This window comes from Doryrhamphus excisus, linkage group LG7 (assembly GCF_037039965.1).
Source record: "Doryrhamphus excisus strain RoL-2023G ecotype Guam linkage group LG7, RoL_Dexc_Guam_v1.1, whole genome shotgun sequence".
Classification (NCBI taxonomy): domain Eukaryota; kingdom Metazoa; phylum Chordata; class Actinopteri; order Syngnathiformes; family Syngnathidae; genus Doryrhamphus; species Doryrhamphus excisus.
Window position 1 is genome coordinate 11,788,898 of NC_136363.1, and position 17,814 is coordinate 11,806,711.

The 17,814-nt window shown below is 45.2% G+C and overlaps 2 protein-coding genes across 3 annotated transcripts; both read right to left on the reverse strand.

Moving 5' to 3' along the window:
• Positions 1-215: 215 nt before the first annotated feature.
• Positions 216-10,681, reverse strand: LOC131101862 (uncharacterized). Of its 2 annotated transcripts, XM_058047250.2 has the most exons (11): positions 10,667-10,681; positions 9,948-10,153; positions 8,592-8,650; positions 8,384-8,404; positions 8,034-8,300; positions 7,878-7,965; positions 6,593-6,828; positions 6,239-6,526; positions 5,933-6,111; positions 2,986-3,078; positions 216-2,326 (listed from the first exon to the last, which is right to left on the reverse strand). In XM_058047250.2, the coding sequence occupies exons 3-11, from the start codon at positions 8,644-8,646 to the stop codon at positions 1,961-1,963; spliced, it is 1,593 nt and encodes a 530-aa protein (XP_057903233.2). In that variant the 5' UTR covers positions 8,647-8,650; positions 9,948-10,153; positions 10,667-10,681; the 3' UTR covers positions 216-1,960. The 2 variants fall into 2 exon arrangements, with proteins under 2 accessions (XP_057903233.2, XP_057903232.2); XM_058047249.2 differs by lacking the exon at positions 10,667-10,681 and having other exon boundaries at positions 9,948-10,321.
• Positions 10,682-13,256: 2,575 nt separating this feature from the next.
• Positions 13,257-17,614, reverse strand: zbtb22b (zinc finger and BTB domain containing 22b). The gene is made up of 5 exons (XM_058047247.2): positions 17,438-17,614; positions 16,055-16,246; positions 15,328-15,975; positions 14,895-15,173; positions 13,257-14,572 (listed from the first exon to the last, which is right to left on the reverse strand). Exons 2-5 carry the CDS (start codon positions 16,244-16,246, stop codon positions 13,631-13,633), a joined length of 2,061 nt encoding a protein of 686 aa, XP_057903230.2. The 5' UTR covers positions 17,438-17,614; the 3' UTR covers positions 13,257-13,630.
• Between the last annotated feature and the right edge of the window lie 200 nt (positions 17,615-17,814).

Genomic DNA, 17,814 nt, shown 5'->3' on the forward strand with positions numbered 1-17,814 from the left:
GCAAAAATTTATATTTTTTAATCAGCAAACGTATTTGTGAAACAACATAATAAGAAGTGTCCGATTTCCCCCTTTTTGACGTCATTTTAACGTCATTATTGGTAGAGTCATAACCACGTCTATAAATTGGGTTAAAGTTTGACAGTGAGAAATCCAGGGTGCAAGGTGCAGGGTGCAGGGTCAGCAACAGAAAGAACACGCCCGCTGTGCTCTGATGAAAATGCATTTTTATTGGAGTGAACCATTCATACACATCACCTTTAATACAGAAAAAGAGAAGCATTACAAAAAGGTGGTATTTAGTATTGAGATTCATTCTCCGAGCTGGCGTTTGGTTTGTACTGTACAAGCAAAGCATTCAAGGCAGAGAGTATATACTGTATTATCAAACCTTAATCAAGGTCATTTGTCATTGCATGCATACAAAGTGTTCTTTATCACCCCTCCTTGACCGTAAAAGCTCATTTCATGTGGTGTGAAATGTGCTGTTTGAGTGCAATACGCTTCATCATAGCAGGGTCCTTTCTTCATTCTTTCCTTCTTTCACATTTTATGGAACCGAAACCTGTTGCTGGGTTTCATGAAGCCTCAACATTCTTGCCTCGCCAACAAGCACGTGCTATTATTTTAAGGAAACTCTACTCTAGCCGTGCACAAAGAGGCATGGCATCCATGCAACATTGGCGTAAAAAGGAAGGCGGCTTGTGTGTTTATAGCTTTAATAACACTAATCTACCCTAATTACTAGCGTTGCTAATACCTACCTACACTATGTGCATTGAAAACCTATTAACAACAAGCAAAACATACTACAATTTTCCATAATTAGCACTTGGCTTAGCATTGGAAGCTACATAAGTCCTGTCCTCGGTTTATGAATGAGCTCCTTTCCCAGACATGAACACCTAAGTCAGTCCCATGAAGGACATGTAAAATACAATAATAAAAAATACAGATGCAACATATGCTTTACTAATAACCGATTGCAGTCTGTCTCTCTTAGCAACGGTCAAGGGACCCAACCCACACAACACACTTCCGGCCTACATATTAGTGTGTCATAAAAAAATTCTAAGTATACTACTCTTTTGTCAAAGTGTCCTCCAGTAGGACTGGAACAAATTAGGATTTGACTAACTATACCGTATATAGAGCAGAGGGAGCCACCTGCTGTGGCCCAGCGAGGTGCACTGTATTCGGGCGCATGTGCCGAGCAGCCGGTGTGATGCCACGGAGGTCTCTGGCAAACCCCTTTCAAATTTCCAAAAACCACGATGGCGTTTCAGGTGTCTGATAAGGTTTTGTGTGTTTGATGTTTTCACTAAAAAGTGTACTTTTCCTTTAAAACAGTGAGGGAAAGTACAGTTTTAGGGGGATTGTTTTGATGAATCAGTCATTGCTATTATCAGGAATATTGCTTATATTGGCCAAGCTGAAGTAGTGCATTTTTTTGTGTGTATCTGAATAAGAAACATGCCATAAAAAATCACTAAGTATAGTTGTGCTTATGTACATTAGCTGCTACTTCTTGGCATGTGCTTTTCTCGTGTGTGTTGCAGCCTGGATGGGGTTTCCTGATGGTTTCTTTCAAGTGCTGCAATTAGCGGATTAATGATGTGGATTATTCATTTAGTCTTTGGTGTCATTCACCTGCAGGATTTTGATAGTACGACCTGATGACTAGATGTGGCATTGTCCTCCTCATCGCCGCCAGCAACAATCTTCTCTGTCCTTGTTTGGACCGGTCTGGCTGCGTCCTTTATGAAAACTTTTCATCTAATGGCATGTTTCTTGCTCACATGCAGTCCTGATGTAAACAACCTGTGATTATGTTAAAGGCATGCATTTCCAGTGTGCACACACGTGTTTTCTTCTTCTGTTGTTGTGCTTAAAGTTCTTGACGGCCGGATCCATGATTGTTCTTCCGGGGGTGGACGTGTGTGTCCATGCTGACAACCTCTCAGGTGCTCTCAGCCGCTTCGTCCTTCCGCCCAGCTTCTCCACCCTCAACCAAAGCAGACGTCTCAGCGGTTGTGTCTCCGCCCCCCGAAGGCGTCACGGGTGACGCAGCGGCGAATGAGTGAGCGTTGGAGGCCGGGCTGGCGCTCAAGTCGCCGTCGAGGACCAGGGTGGCTTCCTGGGTGGCAGCTGCGCTCGGGGAGTGAGCGTCGAGGAGGGGCTTGTGGGAGGCGCAGGTCACGGCGTCCGTGTCGCTGTCCAGAGGGAGGCCCGAGGAGGTGAACTCCACTCCGGAGTCGCTCATCTCCAGGAGGGTGGCGTCTGAGTTGAGAGCCTGGTAGCAGCCCGGTTTGGACACCTCCAGGCCCTGCAGGATGAAGACCAGGATTTTAGGTGACGAAACTTTTTCTACCAGTGACCAGCAACTTTCTTCTTGTATATTTCTTCCCATAATATTTTTACATCATTCCCATAATAATCTAACTGTTTCCCCAACCTAATTTTCCCCAAATTTGTTTTGTTTATCATAATATTACAACTTTTGCATACAATATTACAAGTCATGTTTTTTTCTTTAATATTTCAACACTGTGCCACTAAAATGACATTATTTCCCTCATAATATTATACATTGTTTTTGTAAAATTCACACCTTTTTTCCTCATTAGAATACAGATTGTTTGTCTTAGTATTTTGAAATTATAGCAGCCATAAAAAAGTCTAATTTTTTTCATTTTCTTGTTGTAAATTTTCCTCTGATAATATTTTCCTCTCATTCCTATAATAATATAACTTTTTCCGGAATTTTCCAAAAATGAAAACTTCAAGCTGCACTAAGGTTGAGATGATGAGGGAGGTGCTGGCCTCGATGGGGGTTGGATGTAGAAAATGAGGTCAGTGGAGAAACCCCCCCCTACATAATTCATTTATGAAGACACTTCATAAAGATGCATCCAATATTTATAGATTCCGCCTCTACGTGTGCACCGCCACATGAACGGCGCCATTGTTGCTTTGCACACTAACCTTGATGGTGACCTCTGTCACCTCGGATGGTTGGTCGCACGCCGACTGCATGAGAGACTCCTCCGTGAATCTGGTGTACGCCTCTTCAACCACCTGCATGCACACACACACACACACACATGTCAAAACACACAATAGCAACACAGCAGCATGATTTGGGGGTGGGGGGCATGGGAGGTTGAGAGAAGGTAACACAAGAAGTAGGAGGGGCCTAACAAAGCCTGAAACGCTTGACGTGACAAAATGTGAGTACGACCCTTGCATTTGGGCGTGTGTCTATATTTAAAGTAGTCTGCGTACAGCTACCGCAGCAGGAAAGATGTACCAAGATTGGAAATACATACGCTGTCAAAACCTGGCAACAAAGTCCGGCATGGTTATGAGTGCTGCCTGCGCCATTATCCTTCCACTCATTGTTACTGCTATATAAGCTGTACACCGGGGGTGGGCAAACTACGGCCCAGGGGCCACATGCAGCCCACTAAACGTTTGAATCCGGCCCGCCAGTTGCTTTCCAAGTATTTCAACTTTTAACATACAAACTGGCAACATGACTTGCAAGTCAGATGTCTTATTTAGTAAAAAACAACAACAAAACTGTAAAATTAAATGACATACTTTGATGTGGTCTGATGTTTAAAGTGCTCCTGAAAAAAGGACATGAGAACATACAGCTGATAGTATAACACTTTTACAGATAAAATTTGACAACAAATTAAAGGAAAATTTGATTAATTCATTCATTTTCTACTGCTTGTCCTCACGAGGGTCACTGGGGTGCTGGAGCCTATCCCAGCTGTCTTCCGGCGAGAGGCGGGGTACACCCTGGACTGGTGGCCAGCCAATCATAGGGCACATATAGACAAACAACCATTCACACTCTCATTCATACCTATGGACAATTGAGAATGGCCAATTAACCTAGCATGTTTTTGGAATGTGGGAGGAAACCGGAGTACCCGGAGAAAACCCACACAAGCACAGGGAGAACATGCAAACTCCACCCAGAGATGGCCGAGGGTGGGATTGAACTCGGGTCTCCTAGCTGTGAGGTCTGCGCACTAACCACTCGAGCGCCGTGCAGCCCTCAAGGAAAATGATAAGCATAAAATAGTGTGTGTTTTATATTTATGTTCTGGCCCCCTGGACAATTTTGCTAACTCAATGCGGCCCACGAGTCAAAATATTTGCACACCCCTGCTGTACTACTCTAAAGCATATTACTTTCTAAGATACTGTATGGTGTCGTAAAAATGCTTGCTGAAAAGCAAGAGCTGTACTCCCTTTTGTCAGTCGTCATGTGTTTACTTTACATTTACTACCACAACAACATGGACGACAAACACACACGACATAGAAACACACAAAAACACACAATTCCATTTGCACGCTGATTGATTGAAATGGATCTCTTCCAGTCATTCCTGTAAGTCTTTCCAGAGAAACCTGCAGCATCTTGTCAGGATCCCAGGGACATTTTATCCCGGGGACACAACACCGCACCAGCTCAAGGTCATCAAAACACTTTTTGTCAAATGAGTCCGTCGATCAACTTCTGCCCGTTCGTTATCATCGACGGCAGTTTCTGCTCAGAATACTGCTCCGACATCATGCATTGAGCCTTCTGGTTGGGAGAGGAGGGGACACCACCCCGAAACAAAAAAAAACCAACGCCGGTGAAGCGGCCATCCAACCACGACGACAACAGGAAGTTGATCGGGGAGCTTATTTGTCACAAAAGTGAGCAGCAAAACAAAAGAAGCCACAACACAATGGTCTCACCGAGAAGACGCTCCGTTTGAGGCTCCTTAAAAGTCAGAGGCACAGGCGACAAACGTTATTTAGCTGGAAAACTACAACACACACTCAGTGATGAATACTAATGCTAATGCTATTCAACACCTGACCCCAGCATACAACCTGGAGACTTAACAAGACTTCTTTCTGTGGGATGATTGCAAAATTAACTTTTTTGCTGTAATATTACCACTTTCACCTGGTATTTTTATCATAATACTAGGTATTTATAGGTATTTATATAAGGTATTTTCTCACATCTTTTTTGCAGTGTATATGTTTTTTCCTTGTAAGGTAAATTTAAAACTTAACATATTAAGGCTTTTTTTTTTTTAAAGATGTTTTTGGTGTATATTTTTTAACCTGCAATTTTTTTCTCGTAAAATTTTGACTTTATTCCTGCGCTATTACGACTATCGACTACGACAGTGGTGGGCAAACTACAGCCTGGGGGCCACATCCGGCCTACCAAGTGTTTGAATACGGCCCACCCATTCTTCCCAAAGTATTTCTGTTTCTCAATTTGGTTATTTGATGTGGTCTGTTGTTTACAAAGTGCTCCTCCTAAAAATAAAAATAAAAATAAAAATAAAAATAAAAATAAAAATAAAAATAAAAATAAAAATAAAAATAAAAATAAAAATAAAAATAAAAATAAAAATAAAAATAAAAATAAAAATAAAAATAAAAATAAAAATAAAAATAAAAATAAAAATAAAAATAAAAATAAAAATAAAAATAAAAATAAAAATAAAAATAAAAATAAAAATAAAAATAAAAACATTAAATTTATAGCGCAATTTACATCAAATAAATGATCTCAAAGTGCACATATAGCAGATTGCATGACACTTTTACAGATACAATAATTCCAGGTGGACTGTTACGCATAAAATATATAGTCTGGCCCCCCCGTCAATTTTGTAAAATCAATGCGGCCTGCGAGTCAAAAAGTTTGCCCACCCCTGGACTACGACTTATCTTGTAAAATTGCAACTATTTCTTTTAAAATGATTTTTTTTCAAAATATTTGGACTTCTTTGCAGTATTTTCTCACAAAAAGCGTAATTAAGATTTTCCCCCTCACATTAAGGCTTTTTTTTCGATTAATGAACTTTTTCCTCCTAAAATGACAAGGTGGTGCTCTTACATGTCTGAAGGCCTCGCCCTCCCCCTTGCCGGCCTGCTGAGCGAGCAGCATCAGCTTCTTGCTCTTCTCGTTCCTCTTGTGGACTTTGTAGAAACAGGACAGCAAGCAGACCAGCAGCATGAAGGCGATGAGACTCAGCAGGGCCAAGATGGCCATCGTCAGCGGCGGGAGCTTGGAGGCTGAGACACATCGGAAGGGAGACAGTTTTACAGGATGTGGATGTACATTTTGGCGGGAAATACAGCGAGGTGTAAAAGGTCTCAATCATGAATCAATCGTTTTGATGGCGATGGTGCGAGTCCTTACCGACCACGCTTATGTAGATGTAAGCCACAGGGAAACCTGCTGAGTCTGTGACTTTGAAAACGCCCTCGTCGGACATGCGGACGTTCTTCAAGACCAGCTCCGAGCCCTCCGCATTCAAGCGCCCCCCCAGCTGGGGGTCCTGAGATGTCATCAGAGCGCCGTGCTCCAGGATGAGCCGGTCCTGGTGGCCTGATTTGGGCCTGTAGACCACGCTGACGTGGGAGTGGTGCAGGTAGAGTTTCATGGCCACGTCGGCTCCGCTGGAAAGCTGCAGGAAGTCCTGGTGCTCTGTGGTCCGAGGAGAAACCTTTACACCGAGAATAACAGCATCCTGTCAGAGGAACCGCTCCTCACCTCGCACGTGGAGGCAGTTCCTCCGCCGGACTTTGCCCTCATGGTCACGCACGGTGTAACTTCCCTCGTCAGTCTTCTCCACTGAGTGCAGCGCCACGCTTTTCTCCGACGCGCTCAGACGTCCGGCGTAGATGTCGGCCAGCACCAGCGGTTGGCGGTACAGGAGCACGGCTGGCGGCTGCGTGGCGTGCAGGTGCAGCAGGTCCGACTGATTGCCGTGCAGCACGGGACTGGGTCTGAGCACGGCCAGGGAGGCAAAGGGTCAACGCTATGAAACCTCAGGAACATCTCAACCTGACATCCACCTTTTTGCCTTGGTGATTGTAAGTACTTCATGTTGTACATTAGGTCAGTATGGTGCTGATGGGGGGAATGCTACGCCATGATTAGGGCAAGGTACACTTCATTTTGGGTACAATAATGGAACAAAATGGAAAACATAAAAAGGAAACACAAACAAAACTATTCTCACATAGTTACAATTTTATTTGATTTTATTCTTGTAACATGACTTTTTCCTGCAAATCGACTTTATCTCGTGAAATTGACAATTTCATCTTTGGAAATTAGAATTAAATTGCAACTTTTTGGGGGGTAAAATGTTTTCTTTTCAAGTACATTCTTTCAAATTGTGACCTGGTATCATAAATTGGAGTTTTCCTCATATTAAAGCTTTTCTAAAGAATTTTTTCCTGTCCATTTTTTCAATTGTGAATTCTTATAATATTATGGCTGGCTGCACGGAGGACGAGCGGTTAGCGCGCAGGCCTCACAGCTAGGAGACCTGAGTTCAATTCAACCCTCGGCCATCTCTGTGTGGAGTTTGCATGTTCTACCCGTGCATGCGTGGGTTTTCTCCGGGTACTCCGGTTTCCTCCCACATTCCAAAAACATGCTAGGTTAATTGGCCACTCCAAATTGTCCATAGGTATGAATGTGAGTGTGAATGGTTGTTTGTCATATGTGCCCTGTGATTGGCTGGCCACCAGTCCAGGGTGTACCCCGCCTCTCGCCCAAAGACAGCTGGGATAGGCTCCAGCACCCCCCGCAACCCTTGTGAGGATAAGCATTAGAAAATGAATGAATGAATATTATGGCTTTCAATTGTGTAACCTTTTTTGGTAACAGACCATCTTCTTTCTCATATAATTGCTTTTTTTTTTGCTTGCTTGATGTACGTCTTTTTTTTCTCGTAAGATTGCGACATTCATCTTGTAAGATTTGCTACTTTTTCCTGATTTTCCAGATGTTCCAATTGCCCTCTTTTCCCGGAAAATGGCCGTACCTGAACTCCAGGCTGATTGGACCTTCCTCCTTGTTCAAGTGAATATAGTAGGTGTCTCCGTACTTCACCACCTCCTCCAAGGCGCAGTCTAAACGAGACAGAAAAAGGTCACGTGAACTTGGAATGACAGCACATGTGTGTGTGTTTTTTATTTACCTCTAACGATGAGGACGAGGCGTTTGAGCACGTTGGCGTTTTTGCTGACGACGTACACGCCCTCGTCCTCCTTCTGCACGTCCTCCAGTACCAGGTGGCCGAAGGAATTGAGACGACCTCGGGCGTCCACCGTTTTGCCGGCGCGAAGAAGAACCACCTCGGCGGACTTGTTGGTCTTGGGCTTGAACACCACCTCGCCGACGTCACCGGGCGGGATGTCGATGTGAATGTCTTCGCCGAAAAAGGCCGTCCTGTGTTCTTCTCTGACTGGATTGACGGAGACCACCAAAATAAAAGACCGGTTAGTCTTCAAAAAGCTCACCCGGACAACGTCTGCCATTGAAGTTTACCTTTCAGCGACGCTGATGCGACTGCATAAGAAAGAACAGAGGAGTTAAATTTACCATCTATCAAGCTAACAATAGCCGAGCTGAGTCAGCATAAAAAAAGGCGACAAAAGCAATCACGGTGAAGTCTTCAGCTTTCACTGATTCTCTACTGACCAGTCCATCCTGCTTAGCTAACACAGAAGACAACGTCTCCCTGGTTTGCACTTACCCGTGCAGAGCAGGTTGCCAAGCAACATACAAGCCAACCCCCTCATCATCTTCATCACGCTGGAAGACAAAAGTGCATCTCAGCTTGGTGATATAAAAAGTGAAAAAGCATCATATTAGTGTCAACTCTGATTTTCTTAAAATTACAAATGGATTTTCTCTGAATATTACAACTTTTTTTATTATTTAAACTCTCAGTGACTAAAATGAAATGTTATGCTATGAGTTAGACCTCACAGCCAGGAGACCAGGTTTCAATCCCACCATCGGCCATCACTGTGTGGAGTTTGGGTTTTCTCCGGGTACTCCGGTTTCCTCCCACATTCCAAAAACATGGTAGGTTAATTGGCCACTCCAAATTGTCCATAGGTATGAATGTGAGTGTGAATGGTTGTTTGTCTATGTGCCCTGTGATTGGCTGGCCACCAGTCCAGGGTGTACCCCGCCTCTTGTCGGAAGACAGCTGGGATAGGCTCCAGCACCCCCTCGTGAGGATAAGCGGTAGAAAATGAATGAATGAATGTTATGAGTTTATTTTCTTAATAATAAAAATAAAAATTGTGTTCTTGTTAGAATATGGGCTTGGTCTTATAATATTTGGATTTATTCTCGTAAAATCCCGTCTCGCCAATTAGCTCCAATTCAGTCTTTGCTGACACACAACAATGCAGATTCCCTTCTGTCAGCCTCCTGCGCTTTTTGTCCCTCCCACTCAGGGAGGAGGAGGAGGAGGAGCAGGAGGAGGAGGAGGAGAGTGGTGCCTCCATCATTCCCCACTTTCACTTTTTGCCCACAGCTTTCTGTATCATCATCCATCTTAGTGTGGAGTGATCTTTACTCCAAACACGACGACGCCAGTGAAAATGGGTTTGCATGGTGCAAGGTGCATGTGTGTGTGTGTGTGTGGGTGGGTGTGTGGGGGGGGGGGGGTCCTCTCTTGTCCCACACACTTACTTCCCCTCTCCCTCCCCCTCCATGAAGCCACTGGTGCAGACCTTCAGGGTGTGTCGGGACCACCGATATGCCTGCTGCCAGTGGGGTCCCAGGTGGTAGAGCAAAAAGGATGGAGGATGACGAGAGCGCAGTCAGTGCCTTGCGCCACATCACACTCCAACTTAAAACACGAACACTTTCAATGTTTGTCTCCCTACCTCTTCCGCCGATTTGGGATTTTGGAATACAATCAGCACTTTACTGGATCAGTAAGTCTATCAATCCTCGTCCGTGGTCACAGGCTCTAAATGACTAAATAAAGCCCAGTAGAGTCCAAAGACTAGCATCACCGTTTTGGACCCAATCCCGCCAGCAATGAAGATGCTAGATAAATAGCGGTGCAATGGTGGTGCTCGTTGCCTACCTTGGTCAGATGAGGACGCGGCAAAGTGAGGTCTGGTCAGCTGGTCGCCTTTTCTGCCTTTTTCAACCACCGCGGAGGAACCGACGCCGACAACAACACAGCCAAGCGGCCATCTGGAGCGAGGTTTCCCTCGGTGCTGCTTTTGTGCGCCCACGGGGCTCGGAGACGCTCGGAAATCTTCGGCTACGTTCGGCTGCTCGTGGCGACTGTTTGGGGACACATTACTCACACACATTTCATAATCTTTTCTTGTTATGATTACGTATTACATCTTTTATGATTGTGTTAGAAGCCATTTATTAAATTTATTTCCCAAAATATTAATTCAATGTGTGAAATATGTGATATGTTACATTATTCATGATAAATGTATTTCTTACTGGAAGTTTTTTAGTCCAGGAATGTACTTTGAATTGCATCTCAGAACTAATATTTATTCAAAATAATAGAAATGGTGTCGTTTATTGAGTGGATTATTAGCATACTCGTTACGTGACAAATAAATCACGTCAAGCTTTCCATAGCTGTTTTAAGTCTACTGCTAGCGATACTTTCCGAGCTTGTTTCATACAAATTAAAACATCGTAGGAACAGTTGAATGATTCATATTTGACACCATATTAACGTATTAGAATCGTTACATGTATTTACACTTACGTTAACTGGCAAAAAAAAAGCTTTTGGAAATGAGCTAGCTTCTTCAGTTCACGATTTTTTACCTGCCATTTTGGAGAACGATCCAAATGTCGATCCTTGTGTAGCGATAATAGCGTGATAATGTCAATGTTTTTCGGTTGTCTGTTTTCAGTCATATATGGATGTTATATATGCAAAGACGTTTAAAGTGTCACATTAGCTTCCTTTATTTAGGTTCCTGTTTAATTTGTATTTTGAGGGACGATAAAAGGGGCCACTCTTTGGACACCCCCGTCTTATGAGATTAAAATTATTTTTCCAGTTCCATGCTATGGCAGTTGAAGATTTTTAAGGTTTAAATGAGTTAGACATTTTTCATTCGAACCAAACAGAACATGTACCTGACATCACAGTCCAAAACAAGGCAATGACTTGTGCGGATAATAATTTATTGATTCATGACTTTTTTTTAGGTGAACAATAAAATTAGGGACGCAGCGACAGTACACTGTGTCAGAAATGCGGTTAAGCAACAAATTTAAAAAACAAACAAACAGCTACCGTGACGTAGTCGTAGGAAGTCTTGTTCGGATGCATCTGTGACATTTATTAGAGGTTGAAAGTTCACATTTCTTCCTCTCCTGCAGAGAACAAAATGACGCATTATTCTTGTCCCACAATCACTCAGTATTGTCGGAGGCAATTGGAAATGGAAATTTAAAAAAAAAATGTCCAAAACAAGGAAAAGAAACAAACCCCACCAGTGTGTGATATGCAAGTTGGACATGAGGAATGGATTCAGGAAGTGCTGATGGAATGTGTGTGTGTTTCTGTCAACAAGGACGAGGAGCCCAAACAGCCATTTGAAATACATTCTATGCTAGCAGCATCTCAACAAACCCAACCCCCGAGCATAACGCTAATCTATAATAATAATAAAAACTATTCATTAATTCATTCATATTCTAACGCTTCCTCACAAGGGTCGCGTGGGTGCTGGGGCCTATCCCAGCTGTCTTCAGGCAAGAGGCGGGGTACACCCTGGACTGGTGGCCAGGCAATCACAGGGCACATATAGACAAACAACCATTCACACTCACATTCATACCTATGGACAATTTGGAGTGGCCAATTAACCTAGCATGTTTTTGGATTGTGGGAGGAAGCCGGAGTACCCGGAGAAAACCCACGCATGCAAGAACATGCAAACTCCACACAGAGATGGCCGAGGGTGGAATTGAACTCGGGTCTCCTCGCTGTGTGGTCTGCGCGCTAACCACTCGGACGGCGTGAAGCCCTAATAATAAGTAGTCCATCAAAATACAACCCCTGGTTTTCACCTCAAAATCATTCTTGAGAATTTTTTGCGCATCCTGTCATGATTGTCTCCACCAGATTATGTGACGATTTACAAAACTGGTGACTTTATTATTTATTATTTTTGTTATTATTTTTTTTATTATTAATTATTTTGAACCTTAAAGTGAGGCGCTGCTCACAAGTTTGTGTTTGGGACTCCTGAAATATTATATTTTTCACACCACTATTGCTCGGTACTCAGACCCTAATTAGGGGTGCACGATAATTATTGGGCCGATATGAGGGAATTATGAAATTAAATCCAACTATCATTAAAAAAACACTCCATTGAGGTGAGATTATCGTACTGTGCAGGTGAGCAAAGCAAACAATCCTTTTTGGACGGTCACGTCCCCTGAACTCACCTGTAAACAAACATTCACTGTTTCAGAGACATTTCACGTGCTAGCCGTATCAAATGTTTCACAATGAAGGAGAAAGAAACCCAACATCGAGCGCCAATGCCGCAGCCTTTGAAAAGTGCAAAAGGTTTGCCAGACACCTCTGTGGCGACACACCGGCTCTGCTCTGAACGTGTGCCTGAATACAGTGCACCTTCCTGGGCTGCTCTATACTCTGGTTCTCCTGATAGTAGTGATGTGGTAGTAATGTCATGACATTTGATTAGGGCAAATGAACAGGGACGCTTGGTCAAAACAACTCCAAACAAAAAATGAGGTCTGGAAAGCCAAAAGACATCACTACCGGATCAGAGCATGACACCGCTGTTTCTGTGTCTTTGCTTATGCTGCGATCTAGAACACTGGGAAGTTGACGAGCGATCAGTCAAACAAATCCAGCAGATGGCACTGGTAATGAAAAAAATTTAAAAAACAATTAGTCGTCCCTCACTATGTCGCTTTTTTCAAATTAATAAATCATGGCAGATTGTGACTATGTAAAAAATACTACGTATACTAAAATACTATGTAAAAAAATACTGAAAGACAAGTTACAGTATATGTGGTTTTGTGGCTATGTTCTAATCATGTTATATCTCCTTTACTTCAGAATTACTACTCGTTGTTTAAACACTGTGAGGAAACGGTAGCTCTTTGTCTGGCAGGAGAATACCCTCAAGCTATAAGTAAACTCACGACAATCTTTCAAAGAACGCTAAAATCATCACATGGCAACAAAAGTTAGGTAAGAAACATACAAGGCAAGCACCAATACCAGTTTAAAATGTAAAACACAATTTCTATGGATATTGCTGCCAGGGCACTGCAATGCTGCCTCTGTCCACCAGTGGGAGCAAGAGAGCCCAAAGGGAAGCTGATGTCATTGCAGTGGCAATGGCAATAAGTGGAAATCCACTTATCACACTTGGGTATGGAACCAATTAACGCGATAAATGAGGGACGACTGTAATTGGTACAACTACACTGTCTCATATTCCCTACAAGTGTTAATGTTGTGGCTTGTATGGGACAAGTGGGGCAGGTATCATTGAGCCCTATGAAGTCCACCTAGCAACAAGTGGCTATTCTGTAAAATATTCTGTTAATTGTTGAGCCTGCTGGGCCATATTGTTGATGGTTGTGTACGCATCACGTTGGTCAGCCATGTTTTTGATTATTGTGTACAATGGATTCCTAGCTTCCCAGCGGTCCAACATGCTGCATAAAGGTCCGTTTTCATGAGGGTGATCACATGAGACGCCAAGTCTGGGTTCAGTCAAGTCTGGGTTAAGTGACGCTGTCATTGGTGCCAACTTCACACACGCGGTCGCCGCACACGTTGTGGTTCAAAGCCAGACTGCCAAACATCCCTGACCCCTGCCCCGGAGACACTGTAGCCACACCGCTTCCTGAGGCGGAGACGGAAGCTTGATGCAGGCGTGGAGAGGACCCACCCCCTCTGCCCCCTCCTCCCAGACCCCCCTCGCCTGGTGGGAGGAGGAGGTGATTGGCGGGAATGAGATCCGAAACATCCTCTCCACCTCCACCTCCTCTTGGCCCGCCTTCACTCCCCTGGCTCGTCCCGCTGCGGCGTTCACAGTGCGAGCGATGCCTCATGAAGCTGTCGCGCCACATGAACTTCCTGCCACAGCCGGCGCAGTCGTACGGTTTGACGCCGGTGTGCGTCTTCATGTGCTCGGTCAGGTGATGCTTCATCTTGAACTTCTTGGGGCACACGGGGCAGTGGAAAGGTCGCAGGTCGAGGTGCATGTTGATGTGCCGGTCCCTCATGCTCTTGTGAGTGAACGTCTTGCCGCAGTGACACATGAACACCTTCCCCAAACTCGCTCCGCCGCTGCCGTCTGCGCCCTCGCTTGCCAAGCTGCCCTGTACTGACGGGTGGGCGGGGCCGTGCTCCACACCGGGGCCTTTGTAGGAGCTGCCGACCATCATTCCACCCGCCACGCCCAGAGGAGCTGGGGCGGCATCCACCGAGAGTCCAGACGTCTGTCCGTAGACCAGGACCTGGTTCCCTTGCATGTCCAGAGGGAAGAGCTGGGCGCGGGCTGTGGCCGCAACCGGAACTTGGCCCAGCAGCGCGGAAACGGCCCGGTTTGTGTTCTGGTTCTGAGCTGCAGAGTTGTTGTCGTGAAGGTGCTGAGCTAAAGTAGGGTCCAATAAACTGCCTTCAAACTTCAGGAAGTCCTCTGAAGACTGGCAGTAGTCCATCTGCACACACACGCACATACACACCTCATAGGATGCTTTCCAAGGCATGTAGCGTCGCCATGCGCCGCTTGACGCTTTGAATGCTGTGACTTCACGCTATCACAATCATGCAAAAATGAATAAATCATGTTGTTTGGTGGTTGAAAACGGCCTATTATTACATAACAGACTAGCATAAATTGTCTAAATGTACTAAAGCAGAAATACACTGGTTACTCTGTGTCAGTAATGTTACTGTAATGCTTACACTACCAGTCAAAAGTTAGAGGACACTTTGTCATCTAATAGCATGGGAAGGTGTCTCTAAACTTTATGTGCTCACCTGCGCGTCCATTTCGCTCTCGGCTCGGCCTCCCGACTCGGCACACAGAGTCCGAACGTGTGAGATGCCAAAGTCCCCTCCTTCATCCCTCTCTCGGCCCGACGCCACTCCCCTCTCATCCTCATCGTCCTCCTCCTCCTCCCCCGAGACCACGATAAGATCATCGTCCTCCTCCACCTGCTCCGTTTTGACCACAACCCACTGCTTGCGGGGCATGATGCTGGGCTGGATGTAGGCGGGGCGTTTCTGCAGCGGCGACGCAGACGAGTCCTCGCCATCCTTTGAGGGAAATCGTACAGGATGAGTGGTTATGAAAGGGTTAAAAAAGGGTATCATTGCATGCAGCAGTCTTTGTATGCATGGGTATCATTTTTTTGTTTGTTGTGATAAACTGCTTTCTTTTCTGCTTTTTCTTTTTTGTTGACATCCTCACCTGATAGGAGGAAACGCCAAAACTGTCACTGACTTCCTCCTCCGAAGCTGGGCTGATTTTCTTCCTCTTTCCGCCACCTCCTCCTCTCTTCTTTTGGTGGTAGACCTCATCTTCTTCATCGTCTTCTATCATGAAGGCCTCCTCTCCACTTGGAGTGCAGTAGCTGGGAGTGTTGCTTGTCGCACCTCCTTCCACTGGTGTTCCGGCCGCAACAACGGCGCCGCCACCACCGCCGCTGCCATCCCTGGGGCTGAAGTAATTGGTGCTGCTGGGGGATTGGCTCTCGCTCACTGACGGATGGCTCGGATGCTGGGAAACGTGTGACGTCTCCTGCGACACTGCCGGTCCAGCTTGATCGTGACAGAGGCTGTCACCTCTGCCGCTCGCAACGCTGTCAGAGACTCCGCCTCCAGAGGCTTGCGAGCCACCACTTGCCCCGCCCCCAGCAGCCCTACCCTCCTTGAGCAGCTCGGTGCATTTATCCACGATGTGCCACATCTGAAGGACGCTTCCCACCGTCAGGTAGTTGACGATGTCGTCGCGCAGCATCCGGAGCTGACCGGTGTAGGCGCAGCTGAGCACGCTCTCAAACGCTAGCGGGTCCATCACTGCCGGGATGGAGACGGTGGACATGTTCTTCAGTAGGACCTTGAGATGACAGAAGAACAATCTGAACCTCAAGCAACTGCTGCCTCTTTAGTATTTTCTGACATCTTAATAATCCCACCTGGTCATGGAAGTAGGGCGAAGAGGCGGCCAGGACGCAGCGGTGAGCCTTGAACACGTGACCTTGGACGTGGATGGCCAGGTCACAGAGCTGACCGTCCTCCCGCTGCTGGTTGAGGCTGTCCAGCACTGAAGCCTGAGTGCTGGGGAAGCACACCTGGAGCACGGAGCTGCTGCCCACCTCCTCCTGCATCTGGGGAATACAGTTAGAGCCCAGGAAAGTCAAGATCACGTCTTGTCCAAAAAATAATAAAAACGACAACACAATCGGAGTCACGTTTAAGGCTCATTTTGTGAATTTTTATCCCTTCATATTTTTACTGGCCATACAAGCCTGAGAGATTGTGTTTTGAGAGATTGCGGGCCAATGAAAAATGGCCCCCGGGCTGCACTTTGGACATCAATGCTAATTTTTCATAAGAAATATGATGCATACACTGACTGCAAAAAAAAATTTGTGAAATCACAACACTTGGTGAAAATAAGTAAATTATCAGCTAATTTTTTAAAAAAGATATGAAATATTAGTTAGATTGAATTTAATCTTTTCCTGTTTAAATTTATCCCGGGTGCGTTCTTTCAGCGCATACTCATATATGACGTAACACGCAGCTGGAGACGTTCTTCAGTTTTAAAAATGGAGGCAAGCAACAAGCACTGGACTGCTGCGGAAAGTTTGTTTTTGATCCAAACTAAATTTCAAGACTGGATGAACGAAAAACTCGCAATACTCGGGGATGCCGGTATCACGTGATGTTGGCGTTTACGCTTTACTGCGCATGCCCCGTTGACTTTTCTGTTTGATTATAGCGGCGCATGGAGACAAAAGATTGGTATCCTTTCCATGGATACCATTGTTTTCGGAAAGAGGAAAAACTCTTCGTGTAAACGTGGCTAGTGGTATATGTTCGACATATTATGCGCATTGTGATGTCGTCATCAATTATTAGTGACGTATAGTGACTAAGGTGTGTTTTCTGTGGAAACATTATTTGACCAAAAATCAGCGAATATGAGCACCGCCCTCTCAATCAGCCAGTATCGATACTATTCCGTTACCACATTAAAACACTTTGATATCGCCTTTCGATATCTGCCCACCCTGGCCAAAAAGTGTTTTTGTGTGTTGTACATTTTCATATGCTACAGCACCCACCAAGGAGAGCTAACCAAATAAAACACCGTATGTGTCTAAAATGTAATTGTTCACATCTTTGCCATCTACGAGGAACAACATAAGGTTTCTGTACACATAACAGGGCCTAGCGGGACCTCTTAAGACGACACGCTGTTTCCCCTTTCCGCACAACAGTGATATTAGCATGCTAGCCGGCTAGCTCCCGCGGAAAAAAACAAACATGGCGGAACCACCTCAGTTACTGACCTCGCTCTCTCAGCCCACAATGTCAGTCTGACAAGAGAGCCGTCAGCCCGCGCCGCTGCCAGTCGGTGTCGGTGCCACGGGTCTATCCGGGCCCAGAAGTTTAGGAACCATTGCTGGAGGATAATGTTCTACCCTTCGACACCAGCAGTCGGCGACACTTCCCCTTTAAGAGAAGCCAGACAGGCGAGCCAGACCTGGGCCGACACAAAATGAAAGCAGCAGGACCTTATCGACCAAGGGGGCGGGGTCCAAAGTGCGGCACGTGGCACATTTTGGAAATGAAAATACAAACAAAAAAAACATTTACGCCAATAACTAGTGTGGATAAGCATTTAAATACCGATTCTAATTGAACCAGGACATACTAGGGCAAAAGA

Bases quoted from the DNA above. Each gene is read 5' to 3' on its own strand.
- zbtb22b (XM_058047247.2), bottom strand. From the start codon at position 16,246: ATGCAGGAGGAGGTGGGCAGCAGCTCCGTGCTCCAGGTGTGCTTCCCC. The intron at 15,976-16,054 runs GTGGGATTATTA...TGTCATCTCAAG, and splicing joins CGCCCTACTTCCATGACCAG to GTCCTACTGAAGAACATGTC. The intron at 15,174-15,327 runs GTGAGGATGTCA...TTTCCCTCAAAG, and splicing joins TTGGCGTTTCCTCCTATCAG to GATGGCGAGGACTCGTCTGC.
- LOC131101862 (XM_058047250.2), bottom strand. From the start codon at position 8,646: ATGAAGATGATGAGGGGGTTGGCTTGTATGTTGCTTGGCAACCTGCTC. The intron at 8,405-8,591 runs GTAAGTGCAAAC...TTTCTTATGCAG, and splicing joins TGGCAACCTGCTCTGCACGG to TCGCATCAGCGTCGCTGAAA. The intron at 6,527-6,592 runs GTGAGGAGCGGT...CTCGGACCACAG, and splicing joins GAACTGCCTCCACGTGCGAG to AGCACCAGGACTTCCTGCAG.